A 23003-nucleotide genomic window follows, 5' to 3' on the forward strand; every position below is an offset into this window, starting at 1 on the left:
TGAGAGTGATCTGTGAGAGAGTGATACTAGGTCTGTCAGTTTAGTTGTAAAAAATTATAGAGTTTTCAGGCTATCGCTGTCCAAGGCCACACCAGCTGATTTGCTACATGGTTGACTTGCAAGTGGCCACGCTGCATCAGTAACATTGGACAAAAGATAGAAGAGAACAAAGAACAGTGACAAAGTTGTATTTTTGGTAGGAACATTACAGATTTGATGGCTTTCCAGGTCGTCTTTTTCACGGTCACGCTGCACATATTATCAGATCTCACAACGCCTGGAGAAGTGTTTAAAATCTCTGGAAACACATCAATATGATATAGCAGTCTTCTGAGATGCGTAGTGACGTCCTGGAACGTCACCTTTTGTCAATCAGTAACCAATGTAGGCTCTGCAAGAGAAGGGAAAGTGAAACTACAATTCAATATTAAGGGAGGGAGTAGACAAGGATCATCGGAGGATCCCTACATTGAGGATACATTTGATGGAAATCGAACGAGAGGCACCATGAACTCAGGTACAAATGCATTTGATATGACTTATGACTACCATCATGCCAGTGAAACATAAGTTAAAATTGAAATGAAAGGTTTTCAGTTATCAGTTACCTCGTAATTGAAAAAGGTTATGCTTCTTCTACCCCCTTCTACTTTTCTAAAATGGCTGCTAGTGTGGTTAATGAATATACTGTAGCAGTAGTACAAATATAAAACCAATGTCTGAAAGTCCAAAGTTCAGAATCACAGGCTCTGTCTGTTCATTCATCTTCCTCTGGTTGCTAATTAACCCAATAGCTACACATATGAGACAAAAGGCGGGATCTGATTTGACCATGCAATATACACTGAGTGTACAAAACATTAGGAACACCTGCTCTTTCCATGACATAGACTGACCAGGTGAATCCAGGTGAAAAGCTATGATCCTTGAAATAGACTGACCAGGTGAATCCAGGTGAAAGCTATGATCCTTTATTGATGGCACTTGTTAAATCCACTTGAATCAGTGTAGATGAAGCGGAGGAGATGGGTTAAATAATGATTTTTACACCTTGAGACAATTGAGACATGGATTGTTTATGTGTGCCATTCATTGGGTGAATGGGCAAGACAAAATATTTAAGTGCCTTTGAACGGGGTATGGTAGTATGTGCCAAATGCACCGTTTTGAGTGTGTCAAGAACTGCAACGCTGCTGGGTTTTTCATGCTCAACAGTTTCCTGTGTGTATCAAGAATGGTCCACCACCCAAAGGACATACAGTCTGTGGGAAGCTTTGGAGTCAACATGGGCATAATCATTATGACAATTGTTTTAATTTTATTGGTAAAATATTTTGATACTTTGATACTGTATGTACAGTTGAAGTCGTTTAGTTCACTTAGGTTGGAGTCATTAAAACTCGTGATGACATTTCCCTGCAATAAAGTCCCCGGCCACTAGGAGCGCTGCCTCTGAATGAGCATTTTCTTGTTTGCTTATGGCCTTATACAGCTCGTTGAGTGCGGTCTTAGTGCCAGCATCGGTTTGTGGTGGTAAATAGATGGCTACGAAAAATATAGATAAACTCTCTTGGTAAATAGTGTGGTCTACAGCTTATCATGAGATACTCTACCTCAGGCGAGCAAAACCTTGAGACTCCCTTAATATTAGATTTCGCGCACCAGCTGTTATGGACAAATAGACACAGACCGCCAACCCTTGTCTTACCAGAGGCAGCTGTTCTGTCTTGCCGATGTACGGAAAACCCAGCCTGCTGTATGTTATCCATGTCATCGTTCAGCCACGACTCTGTGAAACATAAGATATTACAGTTTTTAATGTCCCGTTGGTAGGATAGTCTTGAACGGAGCTCATCCAGTTTATTCTCCAATGATTGCACGTTGGCCAATAGGACGGCTGGTTAGAGGCGGGTTACCCACTCGCCGACCAATTCTCACAAGGCACCCGGATCTGCGTCCCCTGTATCGGCGTCTTCTCTTCATGCGAATGACAGGGATTTGGGCCTGGTCCGGTGTCTGCAGTAAATCCTTCGCGTCCGACTTGTTAAATAAAACATCTTCGTCCAGTTCGATGTGAGTAATCAATGTTCTGATATCCAGACGCTCTTTTCAGTCATAAGAGACGGTGGCAGAAACATTATGTACAAAATAAGTTACAAACAATGCAGAAAAAACACACACAATAGCACAGTTGGTTAGGAGCCAGTAAAACGCCAGCCATCTCCTCCAGCGCCATTGAATAATAAGTTGTGAGAATGTCATTGTGATGTCCTTTATCTTTTATGCAGGGTTGTGTCGGAGGGTGCTGATACTGGTTGCTCTCACAGTACCCATCAGAGCAGCTCAACCTGGTGAGAATGTTTACACTGTTAATTACATTAGTAACTGAAAGGAAACGGTTCCCTGGACACGGTATTAAAAAGTAATTTAATCTGTGTCCAGGAAACTGGCCCTGGGAGTCGAGCACAAATAAGTCACCCTCTCTTTCTCTCGCCCTCTTTCTCCCCTGTCTCTCCTTCTCCAGCCCCGGTGACGTTCACCTTAACTGTCCCTGATGGTCCAACCTCGACCCTGTCTGGCTCCTCGGTCTCTCTACTCTGTGAAGTCTCACCTCTCTTCAATGCAGAGCCATTGGAGGTGCGCTGGTACCGTTCCAGTAACTTCCACAGTCCTGCCTTGTTGTACAAAGATCACAAGATCCAGGAGGCCCCTGTGGACCCCCAGTATAGGGGCAGGGTGTCTCTAACTGGGGGGCTGGAGAGAGGGAATGTGTCCCTGAGACTGGAGAGGGTCACACAGGAAGACAGGGGGGAGTATATATGCCAAGTCACCAGTGACCAGTGGTATGAAAAGGCCAGTGTCTTCCTCACAGTGAATGGTAAGGGTTATCTCTCAAATTGATGGTGAAACTGTGTATTGTGGTGTCACCCCCAAAGCACCTGATCCTAGATCAGCACTCCTACTCTGAGACACGTTATGGAGTCTTTGGTACCACAGAGTAAAAACAAAAAGGCAGTTACATTTGCCACCTCTCAGTTTACAATTGCATTAGGGGTACAGCCAACTACAAACTTCAGCTGACTTTAGCCTTATATAGCCCCGCCCCCAAAAAATAAAACATCTCTGGAAGCGATAGAGGCATCCGTTTAATGTAAACAAAATGGGCAAACCACCTTTAAGTAACTTCAAACAAAATAATTGAAAGTTGATTTGAGTTGTTTGGCCATGACATTTAGAAAATGTCATGGATGCCCCTATCACTCCTATTGAATGTTAGCTAGCGGTGGCTATAGTTAGCTGAAGTTTGTCGTGGTCGTTTAAAAGAAAACCAAACCATGGAATACAGTTCTATATCGTGCAGCTCCGCCCCATAGGGGAGCGCTGCTCCTATTGGTTTACCCTGCTGCCTAGGCAACGAACAGCCTGAGACAAAATGATGCACACACCTGCAGCCAATAGGAGTACAGGTGTCCCTATAAGAGGGGATGCTTCCCCTCAATCAGCCTCCCTTTATCTTCAGCGACTGGACTAGACTGAAGAAGCCGATAAGAAGACAAGACTCAGGACGAGAAAGCCGTCGCCGATTTCCAAGTCTCGACGTCGTCCTCTAAATGAGCACACCAGGAGTTTTTCCACGCCCAAAATCTATTTTCAGAGCTCAATGTCGCTGCTCCTCCATGACAACTTATGTTTTGTGTGCTTAGGATCACAGCATGCTTGGAGTGGCCTCATAGATCCCCCACTATGCGCCAGCTGCGCCCTCCTTTCTTTAAAGGAGAGGAAGCAGCGATGGTCATTTTTTCGGGAGGATATCCCTCTAGAGGACGTGTTATCGGTGCTAGCCTCAGCTTCTGAGGCATCATCTGAGGGCGCTGACTCAGGAGATGACAGGAATATTGGGGAGGAAATGGGTATTCTATTGGAACTATCCATTACTCTGACCCAGACGTTTAACACCCCTTTTTCCCTCAGGAAAGTGTGAGGTCATTTACATCCCTGGGTGATGACGACACGGGCTCTGAATATTCAGCAGGCCCGTCCTACGCCACAGCCTCTCTGCGCTCTGATTTTCCAGGGCTCATTGAGATGGCTGCTAAGCGGCTGGAGATTAAGCTGCCCCCCATTCCCTCCAACCCGGAAGTGGACATGATGGAGGGCGGCCCTTACTCTCGCTACTGCTCCGCGTCGTACCCGGCGTCAGACGGCGGCCTCCAGCAGCAAGGGAGCGGGCCCCGCCCCTCCTGCAGCGCAAGAGGTGCCGACCATTCCGCCGGCGAGAGAGGTCATTAAAGCGTCATCCTGGCATCACCCGAAGGGCGGCCAGAAGAGACGCTGTTTATGACATGGCGAGGGGGAGAGAACGGAAGACGGCGCAGCGCCTTGTGTGACTGTGCCCACTGTTCCCCCCCCACCCTACTGGAGGAAACTGCGTGTTGTGTGTCTAATAAAGAGTTGGCTCCAATTGACTTTGTCACAAGACAGCCCCTTTTCCATGATACACCCGAAACCGTTCAGGTGCCTTTACTCTCTCTCTCTCTCTCCTCCTCACCACTCTGAGTGTAGCACAGCCCACTACGGGTGCGTAGTTGAGCATACACATGAGGCACGTGTGAATAAGGGAACAAGGCAGACATCTTTGATGAGCCGCCTTGTTATACCTCATGAAAACCTTACACACATAGACTCCTAGGAGTGTTGTGGTACAGGATTCACATAGTAGCCTGCGTACACAGCCAGTTACTGGAATGATGACGCAATCGCTATTGGGAGACGGCGCTCTGACTCAGGCGAGCGCCTCAGTCAGTGCAGTTCAGACCCGTGCTGCGTTCACGGAGGGCTGGGACAACGAGGTTACGAGTATAACCAACGTGTCAGCGCCCCCGTTTCTCTCAGAACCCGCTCATGTTTCCTCTCCTCATGAGAGGCCCGCCTTGGGCTGTTCCACCACTTCACTGTCGGGGAACAGCGGCGGCGACGGCCGTAGAGGAATACAGGTCCTTCCTACTGAATGCACCACAGCTTCGCGCTCTCTCCTCCCCATTCAGGAGGGTGGTGGAGATGGTGATGAAAACGCCGGGAAAGGTCACCGCTCTCGTTACAGAGATTACGGAACTTTTGGCGAAGGAGGCAGTCACAGTAGGAGCAAAGGAACAGGGGGCTATATTCGCCCTATTTCCTGCTGCCCAAAAAGACGGGGGGAATGAGGCCAATATTGGATCTACGCGTTCTCAACGAGAGCGTAGCCAAATGGCCCTTTCAAATGCTGACGACAAAACGTCTGCTGGAATGTGTCCAGAGGAGAGACTTTTGTACGAGCATAGACCTGAAGGACGCATATTTTCATGTGCCGGTACATCTGCGTCACAGGAAGTTTCTGCGTTTTCGCTTTTCAAGGGGCGGCGTACTAATACATGAGGATGCCATTCGGGTACGCCCTGGCACCTCACACGTTTTCCAAATGTGTGGAGGCGGCAATAGCACGGTTACGTTGTCAGGGGATAAGGGTTTTAGCCTACCTAGACGACTTACTGGTTCTCGCCCCGTCAGCAGAGCTGGCGATCACACACACGACACAGACAGTGATTCATCTCACGTGTCTGGGGTTCGCTGTGAATTGGGAAAAAGAGCGCGCCCTGGCCCAGTCATCAGATTGTCTATCTGGGGATACAGCTAGACACTGTAACGATGAGGGCTCGAATTTTGGATCCTCGACGGGCTGCCCTGTTGCTAGCCCTACCAAGGTTTTATCTGAATCACACGGTAAAGGCGCTTTCGGTCATATCACTCTTGGGTCTCATGTCGTCTGCCCATTCCGTGGTTCCGCTGAGACTTATGCCAGTAAATGGAATGTTTTTTCACAGTGTTGTGTCACAGAAAATGTGGACTACGTGTGCTGTCAGGTCGAGAGCATACGCTCATTCCTACAGTTCCTATGTGATAAGCAGCGCTCACCCGCCACCATGTAGGTGCTTGCGGCGGCGATTTAGGCTTGTCATGAGGGTTTGGCAGAGACACTGTTTTCAGCCACCCTCTTGTGAAACGTTTTCTATTGGGAACGCGGCGGCTTAGGCCAATGCCTAGAGCCACGCTTCCTCAGTGGGATTTGATTTTGGTACTCGAAGCGCTCTGCGAGCCACCGTTCGAGCCATTGAATCAAATCCCCCTTAAGATGTTATCTTTGAAGATGACACTGTTGCTCGCTTTGACCACTGCTTAACGTGTCAGTGATTTGTACGCTCTTTCGACGAGACCCGAGTGCCTTGCCATTTATGACGATTGAGCAGGACGGTGTTAAGTCTTAACCCGGCATTTATGCCTGAGGTTATTAAGAGCTCATATAGATTACAGATCGTAGAGCTGTGGGCCTTTTCTCCCTTTCACCATGTTGAGAGGAGAGAGGAACGGCTCCATCGCCTGTGCCCAGTGCGCGCCTTGGCGCGCTACGTGGAGCGCAACGCGGCGATTAGGTCATCGCCTCAGCTGTTTTGTGTGTCACGGTGCGGCTGCACTCGGTAGACCACTTTCTAAACAGCGTCTGTCTCATTGGCTTTGTAAGGCATTGAGACGGCTTATGAGGCTGCAGGGCGGCCATTGCCTCTGGGTAGAAGAGCCCAATCCACTCGTGGTAGCGGCTTCTATTACCTTTTTCAGAGGAACAGGTGTAGAGGATAATTGCGCAGCGGTGTCTTGATCGTCACCGTCTCCTTTGATCTATTTCTACCTGTTAGATATGTCTTCTAACTCTCTGGTTCAGTCTGTACTCAGTGTAGCTGATGGAAGGACTTGAACTAAGAGAAAAAAGATGCAGGACCAGTGGGCAGGGTTCCCATTAGGTCTGCTTTTTTTCTATGAGAGAGCCATGACTCCTGACTGAGGTTATCAGTACAGTAGAGGTAATGTATTGTGACCTGCTCACCAGTGCATAACTGGGTTGGGGCGGAATGATGAGGGAAATAGTGTTTGTAACTTTGTTTACATTACTATTAGACCGGTCATATATATTGACGGAATTGTGACGTCATCTATCTGCTTGTTCAGATTAGTATGACTCATGTTCTGGAGTCTACCCACTAATCTTTGGGTTTCCATAGATTGAGTGTGGCGGATTACCGAATACACCGTGTAGAGTGACACTTTGTCATTCCATTAGTGATCGGTTTTGTTTTGACAGGATATTGAGATGCCATCTATCTGCTAGTTCAGATTAGTATGGCTCATGTTCTGGATTCTACCCACCAATCTTTGGGGATCCATAGATTGAGTGTGGCGGATTACCGAATACACCGTGTAGAGTGACACTTTGTGTCATTCCATTAGTGGTCGGTTTTGTTTTAACAGGATATTGAAGTACCATCTATCTGCTGGTTCAGATTAGGATGGCTCATATTTTGGTTATCTGCCCACTAGACATTGGCAATGCCATTGGACTAGGTGGGGCGGATTTGTACAGAGGACACAGTATTTTGTGACACAGTGTGTCACAGTACTGTGGGACATGGTCGCAGCCATTGCTAGGCCAGACCTTTTCAAGTGGGAAGTGTTGGGCTCGGCAGGGAGTACATTTTGGAGCGTTGCGCTCCGCCTTCAACCAATAGGAGCAGAGCTCCCCTATGGGGCGGAGCTCCACGATATAGAACGATAGTTACCGGAGTTGTAATTCCAGTTCTATGAGTGGAGCGGAGCCCCATAGGACTTAAGGCCCTTCCGACCCTCCAGTCTGAAGATAATTTCTCTGGAGGCTGATTGAGGGGAAGCGTCCCCTCTTATAGGGACACCTGTACTCCTATTGGCTGCAGGTGTGTGCATAATTTTGTCTCAGGCTGTTCGCTGCCTAGGCAGCGGCGTAAACCAATAGGAGCAGAGCTCCCCTATGGGGCTCCGCTCCACTCATAGAACTGGAGTTACAACTCCGGTAACTATAATTTCTTCTGGCCCATAGACTACTTTCAGAGTGAGGAACCATCTAACACTAAATTGTAAAATACATATCTTGTATTCTTCCAATTTTTTCTGTCATTCTATCTGTGTCTTAATAGTTGTTGCTTGTCCCCCCTTATCTGTCCATCAGTGACAGGTAGTGAACCAGTTCTCTCTGTAGCTGAAGGACGAGGAGGAGGAGGTCAGGTGAACGTTACCTGTTCATCAGTGGGCTGGTCACCACAACCTAAACTCACCTGGAGAAACAAAGATGGGACAGAGATCAGAAATGGACATGAAGTACTCAACACTTCTGGTAATTACATTTTGGTACTTCCTCACACTGTCTCTGTTCTGCTGACACAAATGTTCTAGTACCTGTGTTTTGGGTAAAAAATGTGACCTGGGTTGTGGTGTACTTTCAGTTGACTACTTTGTGTAAGTCAATGTGAATATTTTGATTTCCCCTCCCCATCTTTCTGTATCAGATCCTCAGGGCTTGGTGAGTGTCAGTAGTTGGCTGCTGTATGCTCCCTCATACTCCAATTGGCTCTCCTGTACAGTCTCTTTGTCTGAGGAGGTGAAGAGAGAGGGCAGAATTCTGCCACATATATACACAGCTCCTACAGCTGTACCTGGTGAGTTAGTCTCCTACACAAACAGCCTACCCACAATCAGATCCCTCTCTCCCCATCCCACACATACATTACTTTAGAGGAGGAGAATGAACATGTTGAAGAGGTGTCTACAGATTGCTTTTGCTAATTAATTTCACTGTGATGGTGTTCTGATGATGTCATGTCTTGAGAGCTTTAGAGGCATTTTATCCATGTTGGGTCTCTGTGCAGGAGTCTTCAAAGAAGCCTTCACTGTGACTCTGGTCCTGTTGGTCCTGTTTCTGGTCATCGGTGCTCTGTGCTCTGTCATTCTGTACAAACGAAGAGGTATCTGTTATTCAGTCATATTAGTGTTTGTGATGTAATTATAAGAGCAAGATATAACAGTAATAATGACCCTATAGAGAAATGTGTCATAAAATATTTTGTCCATAAAATATATAAACAATAATATTTTTGTATCTTTTAGGGTCCATGTGGTCTTCATCCCAAAAGTCCAGAAACAGTTCAGGTAGTGTATTTCATCTGATAAATAAACTAAGAGTGAAATTTGAGTTAAGACAACATAAACAATGATTGATTTTATTTTGACAATTGTGTCTCTATATTTCAGATCAAACTGAGTGAAAGGCTATCATAAGATGCATGCAACTAACTTATTTTCTAGAAAACATTCCATTGACACGAAGCATGATATGCACATATCTCAATAGGATTTGACTCTCCTTATTCCACAATTTATCTTTTTACAATAACTTTTACCTACTCCGTTCGACAGAGCCCAAAAAAACAATTGAAGGTTGTTAACTATCATGATGAAATAATATTATAACTTTGATCATCATTTAGATGTCTAGTTTAGTATAAATTTAAATATGTAAGGTAATGAATTGCGGGTAATGACCTAAATGTGCTCTGCTAGGGGCAGAAATCACAGAACAGATACCAACTACTGAAGAGATAGCAGCTGGTATAGAAATTAATCTGGAAGGTATTAAGTCATAGCGGGAATACATTTCTTTACCCTCTAAAATGTGTCATGCCAAAAGTGCAGAAACAGTATCTCATCTGATCTGTGTGATAAATAAACTAAGTGTGAGATGAGTTATGACAACATAAACCATGATTGATTTTATGTTGACATGAATGTGTCTATATTTCGAATCAAACTGAGCTAGCACAGGGGCCGGCAGGTAACTGTTTCATTCTGATCTCTGGGTGAAATGCTAATACATGCTAATACATTAACTTATTTTTGAGGAAACATTCCATTGACACCAAGCACATATCTCAATAGGATTTGACTGTACCAGTTCCACATTCACCTTTTTACAATAACTTTAACCTTTTCCATTCAACAGAGACAAAAAACCTAATTGAAGGTAATGTTCACTCATGATATACTGTATATGATATAATATAACTTTGATAATGTAGTAACCTGATTAATTTCAATATGACCTAAATGTTCTCCGTTAGGGGCAGAAAACACAGTGCCGAAACCTACCGAACAGATGGCCTCTGGAAAAGAAGTTAATCTGGCAGGTAAAGTAATAGGATTAAAAATATATTACCCTTTTAATTGTATAATTGGATGATAATTTGACATAATCTCAATAGGATTTGACTTTCCCAGTTCCACATTCACCTTTTAACAATATCTTTAACATTTTCCATTCAGCAGAGACAACAAACCTAGTTGAAGTTAATGTTCACTCATGATATGATGTATATGATATAATATAACTTTGATAATGTAGTAACCTGATGAATTTCAATATGACTTAAATGTTCTCCGTTAGGGGCAGAAAACACAGTGCCGAAACCTACCGAACAGATGGTCACTGGAAAAGAAGTTAATCTGGCAGGTAAAGTAATAGGATTACAAATATATTACCCTTTTAATTGTATAATTGGATGATCATTTGACATAATCTCAATAGGATTTGACTTTCCCAGTTCCACATTCACCTTTTAACAATATCTTTAACATTTTCCATTCAGCAGAGACAAAAAACCTAGTTGAAGTTAATGTTCACTCATGATATGCTGTATATGATATAATATAACTTTGATAATGTAGTAACCTGATGAATTTCAATATGACCTAAATGTTCTCCTTTAGGGGCAGAAAACTCAGTGCCGAAACCTACCGAACAGATGGCCGCTGGAAAAGAAGTTAATCTGGCAGGTAAAGTAATAGGATAAAAAATATATTACCCTTTTAATTGTATAATGGATGATAATTTGACATAATCTCAATAGGGTTTGACATTCCCAGTACCACAATCATCTTTAAAAAATAACTTTCACCTTTTCCATTCAACAGAGACAAAAAACCTAGTTGAAGTTAATGTTCACTCATGATATGCTGTATATGATATAATATAACTTTGATAATGTAGTAACCTGATGAATTTCAATATGACCTAAATGTTCTCCGTTAGGGGCAGAAAACACAGTGCCGAAACCTACCGAACAGATGGCCTCTGGAAAAGAAGTTAATCTGGCAGGTAAAGTAATAGGATTAAAAATATATTACCCTTTTAATTGTATAATTGGATGATAATTTGACATAATCTCAATAGGATTTGACTTTCCCAGTTCCACATTCACCTTTTAACAATATCTTTAACATTTTCCATTCAGCAGAGACAACAAACCTAGTTGAAGTTAATGTTCACTCATGATATGATGTATATGATATAATATAACTTTGATAATGTAGTAACTTGATGAATTTCAATATGACCTAAATGTTCTCCGTTAGGGGCAGAAAACACAGTGCCGAAACCTACCGAACAGATGGTCACTGGAAAAGAAGTTAATCTGGCAGGTAAAGTAATAGGATTACAAATATATTACCCTTTTAATTGTATAATTGGATGATCATTTGACATAATCTCAATAGGATTTGACTTTCCCAGTTCCACATTCACCTTTTAACAATATCTTTAACATTTTCCATTCAGCAGAGACAAAAAACCTAGTTGAAGTTAATGTTCACTCATGATATGCTGTATATGATATAATATAACTTTGATAATGTAGTAACCTGATGAATTTCAATATGACCTAAATGTTCTCCTTTAGGGGCAGAAAACTCAGTGCCGAAACCTACCGAACAGATGGCCGCTGGAAAAGAAGTTAATCTGGCAGGTAAAGTAATAGGATAAAAAATATATTACCCTTTTAATTGTATAATGGATGATAATTTGACATAATCTCAATAGGGTTTGACATTCCCAGTACCACAATCATCTTTAAAAAATAACTTTCACCTTTTCCATTCAACAGAGACAAAAAACCTAGTTGAAGTTAATGTTCACTCATGATATGCTGTATATGATATAATATAACTTTGATAATGTAGTAACCTGATGAATTTCAATATGACCTAAATGTTCTCCGTTAGGGGCAGAAAACACAGTGCCGAAACCTACCGAACAGATGGTCACTGGAAAAGAAGTTAATCTGGCAGGTAAAGTAATAGGATTAAAAATATATTACCCTTTTAATTGTATAATTGGATGATAATTTGACATAATCTCAATATGATTTGACTTTCCCAGTTCCACATTCACCTTTTAACAATATCTTTAACATTTTCCATTCAGCAGAGACAAAAAACCTAGTTGAAGTTAATGTTCACTCATGATATGCTGTATATGATATAATATAACTTTGATAATGTAGTAACCTGATGAATTTCAATATGACCTAAATGTTCTCCGTTAGGGGCAGAAAACACAGTGCCGAAACCTACCGAACAGATGGTCACTGGAAAAGAAGTTAATCTGTCAGGTAAAGTAATAGGATAAAAAATATATTACCCTTTTAATTGTATAATGGATGATAATTTGACATAATCTCAATAGGGTTTGACTTTCCCAGTTCCACATTCACCTTTTAACAATATCTTTAACATTTTCCATTCAGCAGAGACAAAAAACCTAGTTGAAGTTAATGTTCACTCATGATATGCTGTATATGATATAATATAACTTTGATAATGTAGTAACCTGATGAATTTCAATATTACCTAAATGTTCTCCGTTAGGGGCAGAAAACACAGTGCCGAAACCTACCGAACAGATGGTCACTGGAAAAGAAGATAATCTGTCAGGTAAAGTAATAGGATTAAAAATATATTACCCTTTTAATTGTATAATGGATGATAATTTGACATAATCTCAATAGGGTTTGACATTCCCAGTACCACATTCATCTTTAAAAAATAACTTTCACCTTTTCCATTCAACAGAGACAAAAAACCTAATTGAAAGTAATGTTCACTCATGATATACTGTATATGATATAATATAACTTTGATAATGTAGTAACCTGATGAATTTCAATATGACCTAAATGTTCTCCGTTAGGGGCAGAAAACACAGTGCCGAAACCTACCGAACAGATGGTCACTGGAAAAGAAGATAATCTGTCAGGTAAAGTAATAGGATTAAAAATATATTACCCTTTTAATTGTATAATGGATGATAATTTGACATAATCTCAATAGGGTTTGACATTCCCAGTACCACATTCATCTTTAAAAAATAACTTTCACCTTTTCCATTCAACAGAGACAAAAAACCTAATTGAAAGTAATGTTCACTCATGATATACTGTATATGATATAATATAACTTTGATAATGTAGTAACCTGATGAATTTCAATATTACCTAAATGTTCTCCGTTAGGGGCAGAAAACACAGTGCCGAAACCTACCGAACAGATGGTCACTGGAAAAGAAGATAATCTGTCAGGTAAAGTAATAGGATTACAAATATATTACCCTTTTAATTGTATAATTGGATGATCATTTGACATAATCTCAATAGGATTTGACTTTCCCAGTTCCACATTCACCTTTTAACAATATCTTTAACATTTTCCATTCAGCAGAGACAACAAACCTAGTTGAAGTTAATGTTCACTCATGATATGATGTATATGATATAATATAACTTTGATAATGTAGTAACCTGATGAATTTCAATATGACCTAAATGTTCTCCGTTAGGGGCAGAAAACACAGTGCCGAAACCTACCGAACAGATGGTCACTGGAAAAGAAGTTAATCTGGCAGGTAAAGTAATAGGATTACAAATATATTACCCTTTTAATTGTATAATTGGATGATCATTTGACATAATCTCAATAGGATTTGACTTTCCCAGTTCCACATTCACCTTTTAACAATATCTTTAACATTTTCCATTCAGCAGAGACAAAAAACCTAGTTGAAGTTAATGTTCACTCATGATATGCTGTATATGATATAATATAACTTTGATAATGTAGTAACCTGATGAATTTCAATATGACCTAAATGTTCTCCTTTAGGGGCAGAAAACTCAGTGCCGAAACCTACCGAACAGATGGCCGCTGGAAAAGAAGTTAATCTGGCAGGTAAAGTAATAGGATAAAAAATATATTACCCTTTTAATTGTATAATGGATGATAATTTGACATAATCTCAATAGGGTTTGACATTCCCAGTACCACAATCATCTTTAAAAAATAACTTTCACCTTTTCCATTCAACAGAGACAAAAAACCTAGTTGAAGTTAATGTTCACTCATGATATGCTGTATATGATATAATATTACTTTGATAATGTAGTAACCTGATGAATTTCAATATGACCTAAATGTTCTCCGTTAGGGGCAGAAAACACAGTGCCGAAACCTACCGAACAGATGGTCACTGGAAAAGAAGTTAATCTGGCAGGTAAAGTAATAGGATTAAAAATATATTACCCTTTTAATTGTATAATTGGATGATAATTTGACATAATCTCAATATGATTTGACTTTCCCAGTTCCACATTCACCTTTTAACAATATCTTTAACATTTTCCATTCAGCAGAGACAAAAAACCTAGTTGAAGTTAATGTTCACTCATGATATGCTGTATATGATATAATATAATTTTGATAATGTAGTAACCTGATGAATTTCAATATGACCTAAATGTTCTCCGTTAGGGGCAGAAAACACAGTGCTGAAACCTACCGAACAGATGGTCACTGGAAAAGAAGTTAATCTGTCAGGTAAAGTAATAGGATTAAAAATATATTACCCTTTTAATTGTATAATGGATGATAATTTGACATAATCTCAATAGGGTTTGACATTCCCAGTATCACATTCACCTTATATCTTTAACATTTTCCATTCAGCAGAGACAAAAAACCTAGTTGAAATTAATGTTCACTCATGATATGCTGTATATGATATAATATAACTTTGATAATGTAGTAACCTGATTAATTTCAATATTACCTAAATGTTCTCCATTAGGGGCAGAAAACACAGTGCCGAAACCTACCGAACAGATGGCCGCTGGAAAAGAAGTTAATCTGTCAGGTAAAGTAATAGGATTAAAAATATATTACCCTTTTAATTGTATAATGGATGATAATTTGACATAATCTCAATAGGGTTTGACATTCCCAGTACCACATTCATCTTTAAAAAATAACTTTCACCTTTTCCATTCAACAGAGACAAAAATCCTAATTGAAAGTAATGTTCACTCATGATATACTGTATATGATATAATATAACTTTGATAATGTAGTAAACTGATTAATTTCAATATGACCTAAATGTTCTCTGTTAGGGGCAGAAAACACAGTGCCGAAACCTACCGAACAGATGGTCACTGGAAATGAAGTTAATCTGGCAGGTAAAGTAATAGGATAAAAAATATATTACCCTTTTAATTGTATAATTGGATGATAATTTGACATAATCTCAATAGGGTTTGACATTCCCAGTACCACATTCATCTTTAAAAAATAACTTTCACCTTTTCCATTCAACAGAGACAAAAAACCTAATTGAAAGTAATGTTCACTCATGATATACTGTATATGATATAATATAACTTTGATAATGTAGTAACCTGATGAATTTCAATATGATCTAAATGTTCTCCGTTAGGGGCAGAAAACACAGTGCCGAAACCTACCGAACAGATGGTCACTGGAAAAGAAGTTAATCTGTCAGGTAAAGTAATAGGATTAAAAATATATTACCCTTTTAATTGTATAATGGATGATAATTTGACATAATCTCAATAGGGTTTGACATTCCCAGTATCACATTCACCTTATATCTTTAACATTTTCCATTCAGCAGAGACAAAAAACCTAGTTGAAATTAATGTTCACTCATGATATGCTGTATATGATATAATATAACTTTGATAATGTAGTAACCTGATGAATTTCAATATGACCTAAATGTTCTCCGTTAGGGGCAGAAAACACAGTGCCGAAACCTACCGAACAGATGGCCGCTGGAAAAGAAGTTAATCTGGCAGGTAAAGTAATAGGATTAAAAATATATTACCCTTTTAATTGTATAATGGATGATAATTTGACATAATCTCAATAGGGTTTGACATTCCCAGTACCACATTCATCTTTAAAAAATAACTTTCACCTTTTCCATTCAACAGAGACAAAAAACCTAGTTGAAGTTAATGTTCACTCATGATATGCTGTATATGATATAATATAACTTTGATAATGTAGTAACCTGATGAATTTCAATATGACCTAAATGTTCTTCTTTAGGGGCAGAAAACACAGTGCCGAAACCTACCGAACAGATGGTCACTGGAAAAGAAGTTACTCTGGCAGGTAAAGTAATAGGATTAAAAATATATTACCCTTTTAATTGTATAATCGGATGATAATTTGACATAATGGCAATAGGATTTGACTGTACCAGTTCCACATTCACCTTTTAACAATAACTTTAACATTTTCCATTCAGCAGAGACAAAAAACCTAGTTGAAATTAATGTTCACTCATGATATGCTGTATATGATATAATATAACTTTGATAATGTAGTAAACTGATTAATTTCAATATTACCTACAGTGGGGGGAAAAAGTATTTAGTCAGCCACCAATTGTGCAAGTTCTCCCACTTAAAAAGATGAGAGAGGCCTGTAATATTCATCATAGGTACACGTCAACTATGACAGACAGATTGAGAATTTTTTTCTCCAGAAAATCACATTGTAGGATTTTTAATGAATTTATTTGCAAATTATGGTGCAAAATAAGTATTTGTTCACCTACAAACAAGCCAGATTTCTGGCTCTCACAGACCTGTAACTTCTTCTTTAAGAGTCTCCTCTGTCCTCCACTCGTTACCTGTATTAATGGCACCTGTTTGAACTTGTTATCAGTGTAAAAGACACCTGTCCACAACCTCAAACAGTCACACTCCAAACTCCACTATGGCCAAGACCAAAGAGCTGTCAAAGGACACCAGAAACAAGATTGTAGACCTGCACCAGGCTGGGAAGACTGAATCTGCAATAGGTAAGCAGCTTGGTTTGAAGAAATCAACTGTGGGAGCAATTATTAGGAAATGGAAGACATACAAGACCACTGATAATCTCCCTCGATCTGGGGCTCCACGCAAGATCTCACCCCGTGGGGTCAAAATGATCACAAGAACGGTGAGTAAAAATCCCAGAACCACACGAGGGGACCTAGTGAATGACCTGAAGAGAGCTGGGACCAAAGTAACAAAGCCTACCATCAGTAACACACTACGCCGCCAGAGACTCAAATCCTGCAGTGCCAGACGTGTCACCCTGCTTAAGCCAGTACATGTCCAGGCCCGTCTGAAGTTTGCTAGAGTGCATTTGGATGATCCAGAAGAGGATTGGGAGAACGTCATATGGTCAGATGAAACCAAAATATAACTTTTTGGTAAAAACTCAACTCGTCGTGTTTGGAGGACAAAGAATGCTGAGTTGCATCCAAAGAACACCATACCTACTGTGAAGCATGGGGGTGGAAACATCATGCTTTGGGGCTGTTTTTCTGCAAAGGGACCAGGACGACTGATCCGTGTAAAGGAAAGAATGAATGGGGCCATGTATCGTGAGATTTTGAGTGGAAACCTCCTTCCATCAGCAAGGGCATTGAAGATGAAACGTGGCTGGGTCTTTCAGCATGACAATGATCCCAAACACACCGCCCGGGCAACGAAGGAGTGGCTTCGTAAGAAGCATTTCAAGGTCCTGGAGTGGCCTAGCCAGTCTCCAGATCTCAACCCCATAGAAAATCTTTGGAGGGAGTTGAAAGTCTGTGTTGCCCAGCGACAGCCCAAAAACATCACTGCTCTAGAGGAGATCTGCATGGAGGAATGGGCCAAAATACCAGCAACAGTGTGTGAAAACCTTGTGAAGACTTACAGAAAACGTTTTACCTGTGTCATTGCCAACAAAGGGTATATAACAAAGTATTGAGAAACTTTTGTTTTTTACCAAATACTTATTTTCCACCATAATTTGCAAATAAATTCATTAAAAATCCTACAATGTGATTTTCTGGAATTTTTTTCCTCATTTTGTCTGTCATAGTTGACGTGTACCTATGATGAAAATTACAGGCCTCTCTCATCTTTTTAAGTGGGAGAACTTGCACAATTGGTGGCTGACTAAATACTTTTTTCCCCCACTGTAAATGGTCTCCGTTAGGGGCAGAAAACACAGTGCCGAAACCTACCGAAAAGATGGAAGCTGGAAAAGAAGTTAATCTGGCAGGTAAAGTAATAGGATAAAAAATATATTACCCTTTTAATTGTATAATGGATGATAATTTGACATAATCTCAATAGGATTTGACTTTCCCAGTTCCACATTCACCTTTTAACAATATCTTTAACATTTTCCATTCAGCAGAGACAAAAAACCTAGTTGAAGTTAATGTTCACTCATGATATGCTGTATATGATATAATATAACTTTGATAATGTAGTAACCTGATGAATTTCAATATGACCTAAATGTTCTCCTTTAGGGGCAGAAAACTCAGTGCCGAAACCTACCGAACAGATGGCCGCTGGAAAAGAAGTTAATCTGGCAGGTAAAGTAATAGGATAAAAAATATATTACCCTTTTAATTGTATAATGGATGATAATTTGACATAATCTCAATAGGATTTGACTTTCCCAGTTCCACATTCACCTTTTAACAATATCTTTATAATTTTCCATTCAGCAGAGACAACAAACCTAGTTGAAGTTAATGTTCACTCATGATATGGTGTATATGATATAATATAACTTTGATAATGTAGTAACCTGATGAATTTCAATATGACCTAAATGTTCTCCATTGAAGGTAATGTTCACTATCATGATATACAGTATATTGTGTAATATTATAACTTTGATAATTATGTAATAGCCTAGTTTTGTATCAATAAAATATTTATGATAATGAATTGCAATATAATTACCAAAATTTACTCTGTTAGGGGCAGAAAACACAGTGAACACTCCTACCAAACACATAGCATCTGGTAAAGAAGTTAATTTGAAAGGTCAAATTATATAGGTGGAAAAAATGCGTTACCCTCTGAATTGTATAATTTACAGTGAATGCATTGTTTATAAAACTAATTCTGCTGACGTGTTGGAGTGCATTTAACCATTTATAATTTATACATTTATACAACTTTTGGAGCAATTGAAATACAAGACACTCACAATTTACTTTTTTCAATGCAGATTGGCACCAGGTGAAAGGATTCAAAGGTAAAACAAAATCACAATAGGACAGGAAAATTGTATGTTCATTAAATTAATACGATATACAGTTAACAGCCAAAATTAAGGAAACCAACAAAGTGTCTTAATAGGGCATTTGGCCACCAAGAGCTGCCAGGACAGCATTGGCATAGATTCTACAAGTGTCTGGAGCTCTTTTGTTGATGGTGGTGGAAAATGCTGTCTAAGGCGCCGCTCCAGAATCACCCATACGTGTTAAATTGAGTTGAGATCTGGTGACTGAGATGTCCATGGCATATAATTTACATTGTTTTCATGATCATCAAACCATTGTGACCACTCGTACCCTATGGGGGCATTATCATTCTGTAAGAGAACACTCCCATCAGAATAGAAATGATTGATCATAGGTTGAAGGTGATCACTCTGAATGGCTGTGTATTTATTGGCGTTTACCTTGCCATCTAAGGGGTTGAGTGGACCTAAACCATGCTAGGAAAAGCACCCCACACCATAACCGAGCCGCCAGAAACTTCATTTACTCAAGTGTTTCCTTTATTTTGGCAGTTACCTGTAGGTCCACATTATCTGAAATCCTTACCAATCCATCCCAACTTATTGTGTAAATGAAATAAATCTTGTCTTTCCAGTTCCATCAGAGAACATCATTCTGGATATAAAGACTGTGCACCCTGCTATTAGAGTCAATAAAGGAAAGCGGGCTACTTACGTAAAAGAAAAATATACAGAAAACCCCTCTATGAGAATGCATCTCCATGTATTTTGTGTAGAGAGTTTCAGTTCAGGACAACACTATTGGGCAGTGAAGGTATTGGATCAAACAGTCAAAAAACTGTCATGGTATGTTGGTGTGGCCAGAGAAAATGTTAAGAGAAGATCTATTGTTCCTTTAACTCCACAGAATGGATTTTGGATTCTTTCTTATGATAAAGAAAAGGGTTTCCATGTCAATACTGACCCTCAAACACCGATAACTGTGGCAGAGATCACTATAGTGGGAGTGTTTCTAGACTGTGACAGACACACTCTGTCTTTTTATAATGTTGATACAGAGTCACTTCTCTACACATTTACTGATGTGAAGACATCAAACTACTTTCCTGTGTTCAGCCCAGGAAAACGTGACAAAGCCCCATTGAGAATATTGGAATGACTACCAAAACCCTTAAGCTGTACTGCGTTGGCCGGGTTAAGCATCCACTGTAGTTGCTGGAACCGTGCTGGAAAGGACAATATCAGAGCCAGCACAGTATAGGTTGGGTTAGCACTATAGTGTGAAATGGGTCCGAGATGCAGGTGAAATTCATGTCAAATGAGACGTGCGTTATACACATTTTGTGTTATTCAGTGATGCCCAGTTGTAAATGTGTGTGTCTTTTTCCCGAAAAGTTTTCAGACGCCACAAGAAAAAGAGAGCAATATTAATGCTGTCTTTTTGTTGGCAGTAACCCGCCATGGTTCATTGAACAAACCCTATGGGAAAATGAAAGGAGTTTTTGTAGGGTTTTTGGATCAATATAGAAAATAAGGTCTGTGGTAAACGCAGGCTTAGGAGATCATCTTTATCAGCTAACGTCACTTTTTATGTAATCAGAAAAAGCACATAAAGGCTTAATTCATAACGTTCATATTAACTGACTGATATTATCTCATTTCAAAATCTCCTAAGCCTGTGTTAACCTCAGATGCTATTTTCTGCGTTTATCCCAAAACCCAATTATTTCCCCAAAAGAATGGCTGAACGAACCAGAACTAACTTTAGGACTACAAGCTGGCGAGTTCTATAAAATCAACCACAAATCTTTAACTTTTTTTTCTACCTGTAGCTAGATTGTGAATGTATACTGTGAAGCTACTGTAGTACAAATTAGCAATATCCTTTGCATTCTTGAATTCTGTTAAAATGTTGTCCCAATTCATAAATTACTGTAATCTGTTGATAAGGTTTCACTGGTGTTGTTGAATGTTTCAATATACTGAACAAAAATCTAAACGCAACATGCAACAATTTCAAAGATTTTACTGAGTTACAGGTCATATGAGGAAATCAGTCAATTGAAATAGATTCATTAGGCCCTAATCTAGGTATTTTACATGACAGGGAATACAGATATGCATATGTTGGTCACAGATACCTTCAAGAAAAGGTAGGGGCGTGGATCAGAAAACCAGTCAGTATCTGGTGTGACCACCATTTGCCTTATGCAGCGCGACACATCTCCTTCGCATAGAGTTGATCAGGCTGTTGTTTGTTGCCTGTGGAATGTTGTCCCACTCCTCTTCAATGGCACAATGGCAGTGCGAAGTTGCTGGATATTGGCGGGAACTGGAACGCTGTTGTACAAATCAATCCAGAGCATCCCAAACATTCTCAATGGGTGACATGTCTGAGTATGTAGGCCATGGAAGAACTGGAAGAAGATCCTGAGGCGCTTTGTCGTGCCATTCATCCGCCGCCATCACCTCATGTTTCAGCATGATAATGCACGGCCCCACGTCGCTAGGATCTGTACACAATTCCTGGAAGCTGAAAATGTCCCAGTTCTTCCATGTCACTTTGGATAAAAGTGTCTACTAAATGACATATACAGTGCATTTGAAAAGTATTCCGTCCCCTTGACTTTTTCCACATTTTGTTACGTTACAGCCTTATTCTAAAATGGCTTAAATAGTTTCCCCCCCTCATCAATCTACACACAATACCCCATAAGGACAAAGCAAAAACAGGTTTTTTGAATTTTTTGCAAATGTATAATAAAAGAACCAGGAAATATCACATTTACATAAGTATTCAGACCCTTTACTCAGTACTTTGTTGAAGCACCATCGGCAGCGATTACAGCCTTGAGTCTTCTTGGGTATTACGCTACAAGCTTGGCGCACCTGTATTTGGGGAGTGTCTCCCATTCTTCTCTGCAGATCCTCTCAAGCGCTGTCAGGTTGGATGGGGAGCGTCGCTGCACAACTATTTTTAGGTCTCTCCAGAGATGTTAGATCGGGTTCAGGTCCGGGCTGTGGCTGGGCCACTCAAGGACATTCAGAGACTTGTCCCGAAGCCACTCCCTCGCCCCAGTCTGAGCGCTCTGGAGCAGGATTTCATCAAGGATCTCTCTGTACTTTGCTCCGTTCATCTTTCCCTCAATCCTGACCAGTCTCCCAGTCCCTGCCGCTGAAAAACATCCCCACAGCATGATGCTGCCACAACCATGCTTCACCGTAGGGATGGTGCCATGTTTCCTCCAGACGTGACGCTTGGCATTCAGGCCAAATAGTTCAATCTTGGTTTCATCAGACCAGAGAATCTTGTTTCTCATGGCCTGAGAGTCCTTCAGGTGCCTTTTGGCAAACTCCAAGCTGGCTGTCATGTGCCTTTTACTGAGGCTTCCATCTGGCCACTCTACCATAAAGGCCTGATTGGTGGAGTGCTGTAGAGATGGTTGTCCTTCTGGAAGGTTCTCCCATCTCCACAGAGGAACTCTGGAGCTCTGTCAGAGTGACCATTCGGTTCTTGGTCACCTCCCTGACCAAGGCCCTTCTCCCCCGATTGCTCAGTTTGGCCGGTCGGCCAGCTCTAAGGAAGAGTCTTGGTACTTCCAAACTTCTTCCATTTAAGAATGATGGAGGCCACTGTGTTCTTGGGGACCTTCAATGCTACAGAAATGTTTTGGTACCCTTCCCCAGATCTCTGCCTCGACACAATCCTGTCTCGGAGCGCTATGGATAATTCCTTCGACCTCATGGCTTGGTTTTTGCTCTGACATGCACTGTCAACTGTGGGACCTTATATAGACAGGTGTGTGCCTTTCCAAATAATGTCCAATCAATCGAATTTACCACAAGTGGACTCCAATCAAGTTGTAGAAACATCTCAAGGATGATCAATGGAAACA

At 40.5% G+C, this 23003-nt stretch overlaps 1 protein-coding gene across 2 annotated transcripts; it reads left to right on the forward strand.

Annotated features, from left to right (window-relative positions):
• The first annotated feature begins 71 nt into the window (after nucleotides 1-71).
• LOC311112529 (uncharacterized protein) lies at nucleotides 72-21156 on the forward strand. Of its 2 annotated transcripts, XR_014610877.1 has the most exons (33): nucleotides 72-517; nucleotides 2289-2351; nucleotides 2525-2878; nucleotides 8069-8233; nucleotides 8406-8555; nucleotides 8766-8861; nucleotides 9004-9045; nucleotides 9896-9916; nucleotides 10014-10079; nucleotides 10337-10402; nucleotides 10660-10725; nucleotides 10982-11047; nucleotides 11305-11370; nucleotides 11628-11693; nucleotides 11950-12015; nucleotides 12273-12338; nucleotides 12595-12660; nucleotides 12917-12982; nucleotides 13239-13304; nucleotides 13562-13627; nucleotides 13885-13950; nucleotides 14207-14272; nucleotides 14530-14595; nucleotides 14846-14911; nucleotides 15168-15233; nucleotides 15491-15556; nucleotides 15807-15872; nucleotides 16129-16194; nucleotides 18058-18123; nucleotides 18380-18445; nucleotides 19093-19119; nucleotides 19743-20646; nucleotides 20783-21156. XR_014610877.1 is itself a non-coding variant. In XM_084155666.1 (32 exons), exons 1-32 carry the CDS (start codon nucleotides 508-510, stop codon nucleotides 20264-20266), a joined length of 2904 nt encoding a protein of 967 aa, XP_084011792.1. In that variant the 5' UTR covers nucleotides 72-507; the 3' UTR covers nucleotides 20267-21156. The 2 variants fall into 2 exon arrangements, 1 of the variants encoding a protein (XP_084011792.1); XM_084155666.1 differs by having other exon boundaries at nucleotides 19743-21156.
• Nucleotides 21157-23003: the final 1847 nt, after the last annotated feature.

This window comes from Coregonus lavaretus, assembly GCF_964263955.1.
Source record: "Coregonus lavaretus genome assembly, chromosome: 38".
Classification (NCBI taxonomy): domain Eukaryota; kingdom Metazoa; phylum Chordata; class Actinopteri; order Salmoniformes; family Salmonidae; genus Coregonus; species Coregonus lavaretus.